Here is a 15,990-nt window from a genome sequence, read left to right on the forward strand (position 1 = left end):
TTAAAATGAGATGTGGGTGGACTCTAATCCAACATGACTGGTGTCCTTATAAAAAAGGGAAATTTGGACACAGAGATGACACTAATAAAGGGAAAACAACGTGAAGAGAACAGAGAAAACCTGTCCATCTCAAGCCAAGGAGAGGGTCCTGAAACAGATCCTTCTCTCACAGCCCTTGGAAGGAACCAGACTTGCTGACACCTTAATCATGGACTTTGATTCTCTACTTCAAGACAACAAATTTCTATTGTTGAAGGCACCCATTTTGTCACAGTGGCCTTGGAAAACAACTATATGGTACTAATAATTATGTTATATAACATATATTCTCCTTTGAAAACCTTTTCTGTGTTCAAGAGATCTGGGTCAACACAGGAGTATAAGTTCAGTTCAGTTCAGTCTCTCAGTTGTCCGACTCTTTGCGACCCCAGGAATCGCAGCACGCCAGGCCTCCCTGTCCATCACCAACTCCCAGAGTTCACTCAAACTCATGTCCATCGAGTCAGTGATGCCATCCAGCCATCTCATCCTCTGTCGTCCCCTTCTCCTCCTGCCCCCAATCCCTCCCAGCATCAGAGTCTTTTCCAATGAGTCAACTCTTCTCATGAGGTGGCCAAAGTACTGGAGTTTCAGCTTTAGCATCATTCCTTCCACAGAACACCCAGAGCTGATCTCCTTCAGAATGGACAGGTTGGATCTCCTTGCAGTCCAAGGGACTCTCAAGAGTTTTCTCCAACACCACAGTTCAAAAGCATCAATTCTTCAGCATTCAGCCTTCTTTACACTCCAACTCTCACATCCATACATGACCACTGGAAAAACCCTAGCCTTGACTAGATGGACCGTTGTTGGCAAAGTAATGTCTCTGCTTTTCAATATGCTATCTAGGTTGGTCATAACTTTCCTTCCAAGGAGTAAGCGTCTTTTAATTTCATGGCTGCAGTCACTATCTGCAGTGATTTTGGAGCCCAAAAAAATAAAGTCTGACACTGTTTCCACTGTTTCCCCATCTATTTCCCGTGAAGTGACAGGACGAGATGCCATGATCTTCATTTTCTGAATGTTGAGCTTAAGCCAACCTTTTCACTCTCCTCTTTCACTTTCATCATGAGGCTTGTTAGTTCTTCACTTTCTGCCATAAGGGTGGTGTCATCTGCATATCTGAGGTTATTGATATTTGTCCCAGCAATCTTGATTCCAGTTTATGCTTCTTCCTATATACATGCATTAATGTTATTTTTTATATGTACTGAAATTAAAAGATAAAAAAACCTCAAAGCCCTGTTAAAGCAAATTTTAGAAGGTTCTTGTGATTAAGAAAGAAAACTGTACCCCTATAGCAAGAGTCATCAACTAGAGATACATTTTAAATTTTTAAAAGGTGAGTTTTACTCTGGTTAAAATAATGAATTCTAAATACAGAATGTGGAAAATATGGAAAAGTATAAAAATCATGTGAATGCTATATCCAAGAAATATCTTTGGTAATATTTGGGTATATATTTTTTATTCCTTTGTTTATGTGTAAATATTATTAACAAAATTGGACTGCATGTGCATATATGCACAAACACATAGATACATACCTACACTTTGGGGTACCCTGGATTTTTTAATGTTATTCTGAACCTATTAATAAGTATATGTAGAATTTGGATTCTAGTTGAAAATATTCCTCAAAATATTCCATGATAGAGATGTACTATAATTTATTTACCAATTTTCCTCGTGGTAAATATTTAGATTTTAGGAAGAATACTATATAAACACCGTTATACATAAATCTGTCTAAATTTCCAGTTATTTCTTTGTTAAGTGTTTTTCAATCTTCATTTTTTACATGACCACTTATAAAATAACATAAAACTACAGCTATTTCTTTAGACTAGCTTCTACAAAGGGGATTCCTTGGGTTAAAGAGTAAGAATATTTTAAGACTCTTGGTAAGTATTAATTTGCTCAATCAAACAACATTTGCAGAGTCCATACTTGGGTCAGGCACTGAGCTAGACGCAACATCCCCCTATGAAAATGGTCTTGTCAAAAGGAAAAGAATGTTTAAGCAGTGACAGTCTTCGTGACAACTGCTGTGATATGGAAAGTACAGCATCATGGGGACATACAGGTAGACAGACAACTTTGGTTGTGGGATTCCAGGAACATTCCCAGCTGGAGTGACACCTGAACTAAAACATAGGGAAGATGGACGAATCTCATAAAGACTGGGGCAAGTAGGAAGAGGCCAAAGGAACAGCTTCAGGAAAGACCTGGAAGCGCCTGTGGGAGCACAGGTGGAGAGGACTTGGGTAGATGGTAGTTCCACTGTTTGATATAGAAACAAAAAAAACGAAGGATGAGTTTGTCTTATTTGTTTCTTTTGCTCGGGGAAGAAAAGAAGATGAAAAGCTAAACTAACACTTATTTTTAAGTATTTCTGGATTCTTGCAGAGAACACAGTGAAACTTATTATACAATTAGAAAAAGGTCAGAGGAGGGAAGGCTGAAGGGAACACAAAGTGGCTCCAGGGAGGGTGGGTCCTCTTAGAGAGAGACGTCTCCCTAGCCTCCAGGCCAGGGTGAGTTCTCACATGGATGCAGCAAAATATAGCTCTCAGGAAAACCAGGAGAATAAGCCCCCAAAATGCTTCTCTACCCCTACCTTCTCTAAAATACTTAACATTATATTTCAGAAATGAAAACTGTGGTTCCACAAATAATTTTAAAAAAAGTTGGTACTTCCCTGGTGTTCCAGTGGTTAAGAAACTACTTTCCAGTGTAGGGTATGTGGGTTCGATCCCTGGTTGGGAAACTAAGACCCACATTCTGCAGAGCAACTGAGTCCATGCTCCAGAACAAGAGAAGCCCCGCATCTTATCAAAGACCCACTACAGCCAAAATGTAAAAAAAATAATAATAAAAAAGCCATGTTCCTTAAAAGACAATAAAATGTTTCTTGATGCAATTTAACCTCAATGTAATTAGATAGGATGATACTAGCTCCTTCCCTAGAAGCAGGTTTTCTAGTATATAAGATGGTATACAGGTTCAAGTGATGTGACAAAGACCAAAGTAAAGTAACTTAAAAACAACATCGACTGCATTTCCTTCTCATGTTGCAGTCCAAATATAAGCAATTCAGTGCAGATATAGGAGATCCATAGCTTTGGTGATGGCTTTACTCCATTTGGGCTGCTATAACAAAAATACCACAGACTAGAGGCCTAAGCAACAAACATTTATTTCTAGCAATTCCGAAGGTTAGGGAGTCCAGGATCAAGGTGCCAGTGGATTGGGTATCTGGTGGGGACCCACTTCCTGGTTCATAGACCACGATCTTCCTGCTGTTCTGTCATATGGAGGAACAGGCAAAGGAGATCTCTGGAGTGCCTTTTATTATAAGAAAACAAATTCCATTCAAAAGACCTTCACCCTTACAATCTAAGAATTTCCCAAAGGCTCCATGTCTTGATAACACCACACTGACGATTAGGTTTCAACATACAGCTTTTGGCAGGAGACAAACATTCAGTCCATCAGTTCAGTTCAGTGTCCAACTCTCGGCAACACCATGAACCAGAGCACGCCAGGCCTTCCTGTTCATCACCACCTCCCTGAGTTTACCCAAACTCATGTCCATTGAGTCGGTGATGCCATCCAACCATCTCATTGTTTGTCATCCCCTTCTCCTCCTGCCCTCAATCTATCCCAGCATCAGGGTCTTTTCAAATGAGTCAACTCTTTGCATCAGGTGGCAAAATACTGGAGTTTCAGCTTCAATATCAGTCATTCAAATGAACACCCAGGAGTGGTCTCCTTTAGGATGGACTGGTTGGATCTCCTTGCAGTCCAAGGGACTCTCAAGAGTCTCCTCCAACACAACAGTTCAAAAGCATCAATTCTTCAGCACTCAGCTTTCTTATGGTCCAACTCTCACATCCATACATGACTACTGGAAAAACCATAGCCTTGACTAGATGAAACTTTGTTGACAAAGTAATGTCTCTGCTTTTTAATATGCTGTCTAGGTTGCTCATAACTTTCCTTCCAAGTAGTAAGCGTCTTTTAATTTCATGGCTGCAATCACCATCTGCAGTGATTTTGGAGCCCCCAAATAAAATCTGTCGCTGTTTCCCCACATATTTCCCATGAAGTGATGGAACCAGATGCCATGATCTTTGTTTTCTGAATGTTGAGCTTAAGCCAACTTTTTCACTTTCCTCTTTCACTTTCATCAAGAGGTTCTTTAGTTCTTCTTCACTTTCTGCCATAAGGGTCGTGTCATCTGCATATCTGAGGTTATTGATATTTCTCCTGGCAATCTTGATTCCAGCTTGTGCTTCTTCCAGTCCAGCGTTTCTCATGATGTACTCTGCATATAAGTTAAATAAGCAGGGTGACACTATATAGCCTTGACGTACTCCTTTTCCCATTTGGAACCAGTCTGTTGTTCCATGTTTAGTTCTAACTGTTGCTTCCTGACCTGCATACAGGTTCTCAAGAGGCAGGTCAGGTGGTCTGGTATTCCACTCTTTTTCAGAATTTTCCACAGTTTATTGTGATTCACACATTCAAAGGCTTTGGCATAGTCAATAAAGCAGAAATAGATGTTTTTCTGGGACTCCCTTGATTTTTCCATGATTCAGTGGATGTTGGCAATTTGATCTCTGGTTCCTCTGCCTTTTCTAAAACCAGCTTGAACATCAGGAAGTTCACGGTTCACGTATTGCTGAAGCTTGGCTTGGAGAATTTTGAGCATTACTTTACTAGCCTGTGAGATGAGTGCAATTCTGTGGTGGTTTGAGTATTCTTTAGCATTATCTTTCTTTGGGATGGGAATGAAAACTGACCTTTTCGAGTCCTGTGGCCACTGCTGAGTTTTCTAAAATTTGCTGGCATGTTGAGTGCAGCACTTTCACAGCATCATCTTCAGTCCATAGCAGTGACTAAGTTTCTGATTGCTATTCCTCCCTCAAAACCCACTTCTACTCAGAGTCCAACACATATATACAACAATCCTCACAACAGTCCTTCCAATTATCTCAATTTTATAATTTAGGAGATGAGGCACCTAGATTGTAAATGGCTGATCCACTCTGACATAGTTACTAAGAAGAAGAATCATAAAATATAATTTATGCTTAGTCCTTTTTCCATCACATCCTTAAAATGAGATAAAAGAGATGATAAAAATGAATGTTATAAATAAAAACTCCATTGAATGTCTGGTTTTACTTAAAAGTTACCTGGTAATAAGGCACATTTTCCAGAACATTTTTCCAGTGAAGGATAAAAAGAATACTAAGCTAAGTTTCCTCCGCAAGGTCAAACGAGCCAATTACCAGGACCAAATGACAAAACAGAACTTCTAATGAAACTTATTTGCTCCCTCCTAGCCACCTCAGTCAGAGAAGGTAATGGCAACCCACTCCAGTACTCTTGCCCGGAGAATCCCATGGACGGAGGAGCCGGAAAGGCTGCAGTCCATGGGGTCACACAGAGTCAGACACGACTGAAGGGACTTAGCAGCAGCACCAGCAGCCACCACCTCAGTAATTAGGGGGAATATAGACCTGAGCACACAATGTCCCTTCCCTAGTCCTCCATTATAAAATGCTCTTCCCTAGCCATCCTCCCACATCATTGCCTCTGAGAAGTCCACTGAGCCAAGGATATATCTCTTCTAGATCTTGCTCTGGTTACCCAGATCCCAGGATTCCCTGCACACAAGGATTCCCCAGATCCACTTTTAAGGTCTGCATGTGCTTCTTCCAAGGACCTCTTCCCTGATGTAGATATTCCACCAGTGTATACACAACCCAAGCCCAAGGGGTAGTCGAGGAATGGCTCTTTGCAGGGATTGTAATCATGTTGGGCTGAGGTATCCCCATCAAGAATAGAATCCAAAAATAGGTCTGGGTATATATAGGAATTTAGCATACTATAAATGCAGTATCCCAAATTGATGGAGCAAAAGTGAAGTTTTCAATAAGTAGTGTTCCTACGAATGTCTATACATTTGGAAAAAATAAAGAAATGCAAGTCTTTACATAAAAATTAATTTCTTTGGGATATACTCCTTTGAATCATATGGTTCAAAATGGAGCTGCTAATTTCTTGCACAATCATCCCCCAGACACCACTAATTAATTGGTCAAATGTAGAGCAAAGCTGGGCTAAGCCTAGTAGCTACCACAACTTCCAGGGAACAGCATCTGGCTCACACTGAGTCAACCAGAGCCCTTCCTGGGAAGTTCTAAGTTGAAAAGAGTAAAAAAGAGAGACACTGAGTCCAGTCCTTCACAAGGGTATAGGGAAGAAGATGTGAGCACAGGAGCTGTTATGGGCCTACATGCTTATACGACCTACTTAAATCCTCCATTGTTTTGAATCCTCCTCACATTCTGTCTCACTTGCTTCCTCTCTTCTTCCTTCAGAGTCAAATTACCTCTACTTCCTTTTGTCACATAGCATTTTATGGACTTCTCTCTCCGAGCACTTACCAAACTGTTTTGAGTTATCAGTTTACTTTTCATCCCTACAACCAACAGTTTTTATTAACAGGGACTATTTTGGGAATGAGGGCTACACCACTGTTGAAATCTGTCTCATGCCTGGAGCAGCCTATAGGCTGAGGAGAAGTGGAGTGGTCAGACTGTATGCCTGAGAGGCAGGCTGCCTGGGTTTCAATTTACTGTTGAGCAGTTCTGTGACTTCAGTAAGATACATAAATTCTCTGAGCTTGAATGCTTTCATCGGCAAAGTGAAGCTCATGAGAAGAGTTGTGAGAATTAAAGGGGTTCACAACTGTTTGGGATCACACCTGGCGTCTGCAGATCAAGGATGGTTTCTTCACCTCTTTATGATCAGTGCTCAGCAGAGTATCTGGCACACAGGATTTATTTCAATATATACTTGTCAATGGCAACCCACTCCAGTACTCTTGCCTGGAAACTCCCATGGACGGAGGAGCCTGGTAGGCTGCAGTCCATGGGGTGGTGAAGAGTCAGACACGACTGAGCGACTTCACTTTCACTTTTCACTTTCCTGCCTTGGAGAAAGAAATGGCAACCCACTCCAGCGTTCTTGCCTGGAGGATCCCAAGGATGGAGGAGCCTGGTAGGCTGCCATCTACGGGGTCACACATAGTCGGACACAACTGAAGCGACTTAGCATACTTGTCAAATGAACAAATTTTGTGGCTTTACCAAAAAAAAAAAAAAAAAAGTTATACCAAAGAACAAATCCCAGAGCCACACCGCCACCTTGTGGAGGGATAGTAAGGCTTCAGGAACATGGTTTTCTGTGCTCAGGGGTTTGTATTTAGCTCTCCCTGCGGCCCCCACCACTGTGTCGCTCACAGCACAGAAGTACAAGGCAGAGTCACTCCCTAGAACAGATGGTTTCTTCAGGTGGAAAGAGGTTTGGCTCTTGTTAAATTCAGCCTCAAAACCGTAGTTGCCTTTAACCAAGGTGTCCCCAGAGATGTATTTCAGAAGGAACTGGAGACCTTGATTGCTATGCTGGACATACCAGAAAAGATAAGGGCTCCACGAAACTGAATAGGTGCACTTCACAGTCACTGGATCCCTTTCTGCGACACGGACTTCAGCTTCTGGCTGAGTCACCGACTGAGCTCTCAGCCCACCTGTTAAGTAACCCACAATACATCAGTGAAGCTTCTGAAAAAGAACGTAAGCGGGTAATACAAGTGCAAAACGGGAAGGAAGCATCACTCACTGAGTGTAAACAGAATCCCAAGTGTCCAGATGTGTGCAGAGGCCATGGTTCAAGCTGAGCTGGATGGGGGCTCCTTTGCAGCTCACCTTTGCTGGAGATATGGCACCACCCCAGAGACTATGTTCTCCACGAGCACAGCCTTTTACAAATGCCCCCTGGTGCTTCCTGGCACCTGTATCTTCTCTCTGTAGAGCAAGCTCTTCTCTCAAACCTCCGTGAGAAGCAAGACTGCAGCACCTCCTGCACTGAAGACAAACCGCCAGTGCAGCGCCCCCTAGAGCCCACTTAGAATCAGGAGACTTTCTAGAGACTTTCTAGCAGCTGAGCTGCTTGGAGAAGGCAATGGCAACCCACTCCAGTACTCTTGCCTGGAAAATCCCAGGGACAGAGGAGCCTGGTAGGCTGTAGTCCATGGCGTCCCTAAGAGTCGGACACGACTGAGCAACTTCACTCTCACTTTTCACTTTCATGCATTCTAGAAGGAAATGGCAACCCACTCCAGTGTTCTGCCTGGAGAATCCATGGACGGCGGAGCCTGGTGGGCTGCCGTCTATGGGGTCGCACAGAGCTGGACACGACTAAAGCAACTTAGCAGCAGCAGCAGCAGCTGAGCTGCTTAACTGGTGACTCAGCAGTAAAGATTCCACCTGCCAGTGCAGGAGACTTCGGTTCCATCTTGGGTCAGGAAGATCCTCCGGAGGAGGAAATGACAACCCACTCCAGTATTCTTGCCTGGAAAATTCCATGGACAGAGGAGCCTGGCGGGTTACAGTCCATGGAGTCACAAAGAGTCAGACACGACTGAGCGCGCCCACACACACACACACCCCTGAAGCTTCCAGGTCTTATCACAGGACCGGTCCTCTGGATGTCTACATTTTCCATCGGTGTTCAAGGAGAAGAATCCGGGATGTGTGAACCAAAGTGGGAAAAAAATTCATCCTGGGTGGAACAACTTTTAAATGGTTTATGCTCTCTCAAGATAATACAGGGACAGAAAGAAGGGAAAAGCATATTTTGATAGGATGGGTAAATAAATAGAAAATAAAAGAAGGGAAAGCATAGCACCGAATGGAGAGAGAAAGAAAAGTGAGAGACAAGAAAAAACAAAATAAAGGAAAAGAGTAAGGCAAGAGAAGATGAATGGTAAGAATGAGCTTATTTGTGTCTTTAGAAATAATTTAGAGCTGACATCCAATTAAACCTCTTTGACCACAATATAACTTGGGTTTTTCTCTTGGTTAGGTCTGTTGGGACCCCTCCCTATGATATTTAAATAGTCATACAAGAAGAACTTGAACCTTCTCTTTAAAAATTTTTAGAGAGAGAAAAGGAGGGATGGCGTTATGCTGCTGCTGCTAAGTCGCGTCAATCGTGTCCGACTCTGTGCGACCCCATAGACTGCAGCCCACCAGGCTCCCCCGTCCCTGGGATTCTCCAGGCAAGAACTCTGGAGTGGGTTGCCATTTCCCTCTCCAATGCATGAAAGTGAAAAGTGAAAGTGAAGTTCCTCAGTTGTGTCCGACTCCTCGAGACCCCATCGACTGGGGCCTTCCAGGCTCCTCTGTCCATGGGAGTTTCCAGGCAAGAGTACTGGAGTGGGGTGCTATTGCCTTCTCTGGATGGTGTTATAAACTTGTTATAAATTTTTGTCCTATTGAACAGTAGGTTTTACAGCTAAAAAACTTCTATGAAGTTTTGTAAAAATAGAAATTTTCCACATAGAAAGACTACTTAAAAAAGACTTCGGATGAAATACACATGGATTAAAAGTTGATGGTTAACTAAGCGTGAGGTATTATGATGATGACAAAGAGTTCATTTTAAGGGGAAGACAGGCAAAAGTTTTACACTAAAAAATGCCACAGTACCAGCAGAGTGGTTATTCAATAGAGTTGAACATAAAGAAAATAAGCAAGTATCAGTATAAAGAAGATGTTTCTTTGATTTTCCTTATTTTTCTTTTAAGTAATATCCAAAGAAACCATACAATTTAGAAAGAAGATAGAAAATCTCCTTGCTTTGAATCAGAAAAAAATGTGGAACATAGCTATTTCTCAAAGCTTTGCTAAGGATCTCATACTTAACTAATTGAAACCTTGACCCTATTATAATGTCTTTCTTTGAAATATGTAAGTTATCTTTAAATAATAATCTTCAAGTCCCAAAGAGGTTTATGATGAATGGGAAAATAGAATAAATTTCTTCTTTTTCTGTCTAGTGTTTAAGTGTTAGTGTTGTATCTTAAAAGGGACTGGCAGTCATCTCCAGAGGAATGATTGGGAAAAGCTTAAAGAAAGTATATTTTTAAATACACGTGCAGGATTAGGAGAAATCTACAAGAGAAGGTAAAGCACCCTGGGACCAACAACAGTAAGTAGGCTTCACCAGTCCTAGGCTTGAAGGGACAGAGGAGGAAGAAATGATCCCAGCCTGGGAGACCTGTCACTGAGGTGGATCCACAGGACCTCTGGATGTCAGCACAGGAAAGAAAACAGCAGAATATAAACAGGTTGACCACTGTTCCCTGCCAGTGGCTCCCACTGGGCCAAAACCAACTAGAAGCAAAAAAGACAAGTGCACGGAAGTCAGCCTCCTGGGTGTAGAGCAGGGTGGAGAGCAGATTTGGAGAGGAGAACAGAGAACAGCCAGTTCCCTGACATTGGGTTTAGGGTTCCCCTGTGGTCATGTATGGATGTGAGAGTTGGACTGTGAAGAAGGCTGAGTACTGAAGAATGATGCTTTTGAATTGTGGTGTTGGAGAAGACTCTTGAGAGTCCCTTAGACTGCAAGGAGATCCAACCAGTCCATTCTGAAGGAGATCAGCCCTGGGATTTCTTTGGAAGGAATGATGCTAAAGCTGAAACTCCAGTACTTTGGCCACCTCATGTGAAGAGTTGGTTATTGGAAAAGACTCTGATGCTGGGAGGGATTGGGGGCAGGAGGAGAAGGGGACGACAGAGGATGAGATGGCTGGATGGCATCACTGACTCGATGGACGTGAGTCTGAGTGAATACTGGGATTTGGTAATGGACACGGAGGCCTGGCTAGCTGCAATTCATGGGGTCGAAAAGAGTCGGACACGACTGAGCTACTGAACTGAACTGAACTGATCAATCAGGCAAAATGTGGGTTTATCCTAAATGTCTGCTCAGGCATATCTATATAGCACTTTGATTGATGTAGCAAGATAAATAAGTCAAAACAATAGTCCAATATGGACTTTGGTGCCATAACTAAATTTTCCAAGTAATTGCCTAATCTCTACTTCTCCAATCCTATACAGATACAGCATACCAAGCGTGTAGAACTATGCCTAGATAGTGCAAGTGACTCATTGTGCCTACCTTCAACTATTTAAAAATCAATTCCAAGAGACACAAATGAACTAAACCTTTAAGAGGCTACACATCCAAAGGATTCCTAGGGCATCAACTGAGCTTTCAGAATTGCACAAAATAGACTCACTAGTTATTCTTCTTATGTGCTTTATGAGATTGATGAGGTTATTATTCATTAAATGTCTATTGTGAGCATAATGTTAAGCCCATTACATTTCTTGACTTATTTTTCCTCCTAATATTTTAGGGATGAAAATATTAGGAGTTCAGGAATATTCAATTATTCAAGCCATCCTTAAAGAAACAGAACAAAGATTTTAACCCATACTTTTCTGACTGTAAAAGCATAAATATCGATGAGAATGTCAATTTTAATCATTTTTTAATACCTTACAATATTGGAAAGTAATTCCATTATCCTAATAAAGTTATAGAATCATATTCTTATGTGCTACTTACCTTTAGAGGCTATCTTTTAATTGGGTGTATACCAAATACTGACTTCATATGTATGTGCCACTTCATCAAAGCAGCCCATAGATCATTGCTTCTAGGAGGTCCTCAGACATTTAAAGAACTGAATGAGCTACTGACCCCAAGAAAACATTAGCAGCAATGTGGATATGACCAGCAGCAGGCAGAGCAGATCAATCTAGGGACACCTTGGACAGCTCTGCACCCACTGCATTGGACTCTCCATGTTTAGACTCAGCCCTGCTGGGCATCTTTAGTCTCAGGAGCCTTAGAATAGCTTTCTCAACCAGGAATTTTTTATGAGAAGTAAATCTCAAAAAAAGTGGAAATTTCTATATACGTACAAACTTCCAGGATTTGGGAGTACAGGGAATTTTACTCTCCTGTGAATGTTTCACAAGTCATCATCGAACTGAGAGCTTCATGATGCTTTTAACACTGTGCTGCCACTGAGCTCTCTTCTTCATGAATGCTCTCTCATCAGCTGTATTTTCCCCTTCTTTTATTTCATTCTTGTCCCACTTCCCCTTTGGGTTAGAACACCTTTAGTGTTCTACATGTAAGCTGGAAAAAATCAAGTAAGGAAACTAGTTCTTGACAGTTTAAACAATAGAATCAAAACACCAACATAAAAGGTAGGGTTTTCAATATGTCACTCCTCAATGAACTGAAAGGAAGATCCTATAAGAACAAAAGGAATTTTCTGTCTCTTCTTGCTTGCCAAAGCAAGGAGGGGCCGTGTGCTTATTCACCGTTTGTGGAGCAGCAAGAGCACACGTGTGGAACTCATGGAGAAGATGCACACATGGCTCATACTCAGATATTTCATTTGCTGAAAAGGCAAGATTAACACAGTTTTAAACACGCAATAACCCAAAAAAGAATGTGCCTAAAGAAGTGGTACAAACATATATCAATGTATATGTGTATACAATTTGGATGTTACTAAAAGCAGAGAATGGGCTTCCCAGGTGGCGCTAGTGGTAAAGAACCCACCTGCCAATGCAGGAGACATAAGAGACACAGGTTTGATCCCTGTGTCAGGAAGATGCCCTGGAGGAGAGCATGGCAACCCTCTCGAGTATTCTTGCCTGGAGAATCCCATGGACAGAAGAGCCTGGCAGGGTACGGTCCTTAGGGTCACAAAGAGTCGACTCAACTGAAGCAATTTAGCATACACACAAAAGTAGAGAATAGTGGCTAAAGCCTCAGGATCTGGGCTCCTGAGTCTGGGATTCTCACATCAAACTAGGATGAGCAATAGAATTTCCAGAGAGACATTTATAGAAAATACAGACTTCTGGGTCCCATCCCTGCAAACTATGATTCAGTTTCTCTGGAATGCAGGGGACAAAAAAATCTACTCTTTTTAACAAAACTCCAGAGACTTCTGATAAAAAAAAGAAAAAGTGGGTATCACTGATCTATCCTAGGACTTTAGTCTGTAAAGTGGGAAGGAAAGGTCTGGGTAAAAAGACAAAGATAACAAGGATTGGGGAGTATATATTACAACTTATATTGTATTTAAGTTTAAAAATGTGGAATAAGATTGAGTTTTACTAATATTTCATATACTAGTTGACACTGGCATCCTCACTTAGTGTGTACATCAAATTGTAATAAGTAAAATATCCTGAGAAGGACTGAGGGTTCAAACTCAGGGCTGTTGGTAGTAGCTATTCACTCATGTTCCCTTTCAGCTAATTATACTATTGAATGTTAACTAAAGTACACTTTACAAAATGTTTGTGTAACTCCATGGACTATATCCCTCCAGGCTCCTCTGTCAATGGAATTTTCCAGGCAATAATACTGGAGCAGGTTATTATTTCCTACTCCAAGGGATCTTCCTGACCCAGGGAATGAAACCATGTCTCCTGCATTGGCAGGCGGATTCTTTACCACTGAGCCACCTGTGTCTTAAAAAAATTCCCACAAACATTGAGGTTGGCAGATAATATTTCAAGTGCAGAAAGCAAGAAGAAAATAGCAGAGTGGACATGACTCTTCCTCTCTGCTATTTTCTTCTTGCTTTCTGCATTTGTATTTAAATATTATCAGCCAGCTTCATTCTCTTTGAGGGAATTTTTTTTAAGACACAAGTGGTGCAGTGGTAAAGAATCACCCATTTTACAAGGGAAAGCAAAAATACTCGAGGCATATTTCAAAAGAAACAGATCAAAAGTGTTTCAGTTATCCAAAAGACAATTTTAAACATAAATTTACAGAACCATTATCGAAACACTCTGTAAAAACTTATTTCCCTATGAACTTTTAGTATACATGGTGCTGTGCTCTGCGTTGCTTATTTATTCAGTTGTGTCCAACTCTTTGCGACCCCATGCACTGTAACCCTCTAGGCGCCTCGCTCCATGAGGATTTTCCAGGTGAGAGTACTGGAGTTCTGCTCCAGGGAATCTTACCAGGACAGGGACTGAACCCAGGTCTCCTGCATTGCAGGCAGATTTTTTGCCATCTGAGCCACCAGGGAAGCCCAAGAATACTGGAGTAGGTACGTTAACCCTTCTTCAGGGAATCTTGCCAGCCCAGGAATCTAACGGGGGTCTCCTGCATTGCAGGCTCATTACAAGCTGAGCTACAAGGGAAGCCCATTATATATAGTGTTTGGACTCAAATGTTTTTCCTGATAGTGCAAATGGAAAAGCTTGGGGGATGCTGAATTGGGAGTAGGCGGGGAAACAGTTATTGTTCGTCTTTCTTCCACATCCTGCAAATGCTGTGACCTCTCCTTGTTTCTGTTCAGCTCTTCATGGATGCCCTGCTTCTGTGTACCTCAGAGCACAATAGTAAACCCCTGCATCTGCCGTCTGCACCTGGAGGATGAGCAGTGATGAAGAGAACCTCTCATATGTCATGTTGTAGCGTCCCTGTTGAGAAGGCCTTAAGCCCTTAATGAGGAGTCTTGGAGCAAATCCTGGGAAGTGAAGGTACCAGAGGAAGTCATAAACATCGGATACAGAGTGATTACAGGAAATTTCTGCAACAGCTCCCTCCAAAGAGACCACAGTGGGAGACTGAAGTACTTGCTCCTTGCTCTCTGCAACTACAGGAAACAAACAAACAAAAAGGTTGTGACTTTGAAATTGAAAACAAATTTCAAACAAAGGCATACATTTTTCCAAGACCAGATGGTGAAAAGGCTTACTCACCCTTCCAGAGAGAGCTGAGGAGGACACCCAGCCACACTGCTTCCAGAGTGCTCTGCAAAGCCATGGCCAAAATGCAGCTGGTCTCAGGCCACTTGCCTCAAGTGTGACACTCACAGGAAGCTGATTATAGGCTGCCTCTTTTGCATTTTCTTCTGTGTCATGACATCATCAGTCAGAATCTGTGAACCAAGAAGAATCACTACAGTTCTGAGGTTATTTAATAACTTCATCTGTACTTTGTTCTGAGTAGGGAGTCTTAAAAAAGGAGATGCCCTGGAGGAGGAAATGGCAACCCACTCCAGTATTCTTGCCTGGAAAATCCCATGTACAGAGGAGCCTGGCAGGCTACAAGTCCATGGGGTCACAAAGAGTCAGACAAGACTTAGCAACTGAGCACACACACATCCTCTCAGAGGTCACCACAGCTGTGCATTTAAGAAGGCATTAAGCATTTAAGAAGCTTGCTTCCTTCATTAATGGTGCCAGAAAGAGTCTCGCAATGATGGGGGGAGACTGATTCATCATTCAAACTAAAGTGATAGATTCACACAAAAAAGTACGCTGAACTTATCACATGTAATATAATGCTATGCTAATATATTAAAAATAATGATCATGAAATCTAAGAGCCCGTGGTAGATGAGCAATGCATATTTTTAAGGCACAAAAATTACAATGTAAATTACAATATCCATCAAAGTTTGACTCTTTGCATCCAAGGTGATCTCTGGAATAAGTATGGAAGGAAAATCTCACTTCTATTTTTCTGTAACCAAAAGAAACTGGGTCTAGAAAGACCCAAAATTGCATCTGGAGATGACCTCTTTTGGATAGTGAAAGTGAAAGTCACTCAGTCCTGTCCAACTCTTTGTGACCCCATGGACTATACAGTCCATGGAATTCTCCAGGCAAGAATACTGGAGTAGGTAGCCGTTCCCTTCTCCAGGGGGTCTTCCCAACACAGGGATCGAACACAGGTTTCCCACATTTCAGGATTTTTGGATAGTACCTATCTTCATATTTTTGGAGAAGGAAATGGCAACCCACTCCAGTGTTCTTGCCTGGAGAATCCCAGGGACGGGGGATCCTGGGGGGCTGCTGTCTATGGGGACGCACAGACTCGGACACGACTGAAGCGACTTAGTAGTAGTAGTATCTTCATTTTATAGCCTGAGACTGTCCCATCTGTTACTAATGAGGACTTAGTAGTTCTACCTGAGGGTTTTATACAGATTTTAATGGGATTTTACTTGAAAAAGAAGAGAAC

The 15,990-nt window shown here is 42.0% G+C and overlaps 1 gene segment (V, D, J or C); it reads right to left on the reverse strand.

Annotated features, from left to right (window-relative positions):
- Positions 1-14,106: 14,106 nt before the first annotated feature.
- On the reverse strand, positions 14,107-14,948 carry LOC113899396. The segment is given in 2 exon segments: positions 14,107-14,617; positions 14,724-14,948. Coding segments are annotated over 2 exon segments (360 nt in total).
- Positions 14,949-15,990: the final 1,042 nt, after the last annotated feature.

This window comes from Bos indicus x Bos taurus, chromosome 10 (genome assembly GCF_003369695.1).
Source record: "Bos indicus x Bos taurus breed Angus x Brahman F1 hybrid chromosome 10, Bos_hybrid_MaternalHap_v2.0, whole genome shotgun sequence".
Taxonomy (NCBI): domain Eukaryota; kingdom Metazoa; phylum Chordata; class Mammalia; order Artiodactyla; family Bovidae; genus Bos; species Bos indicus x Bos taurus.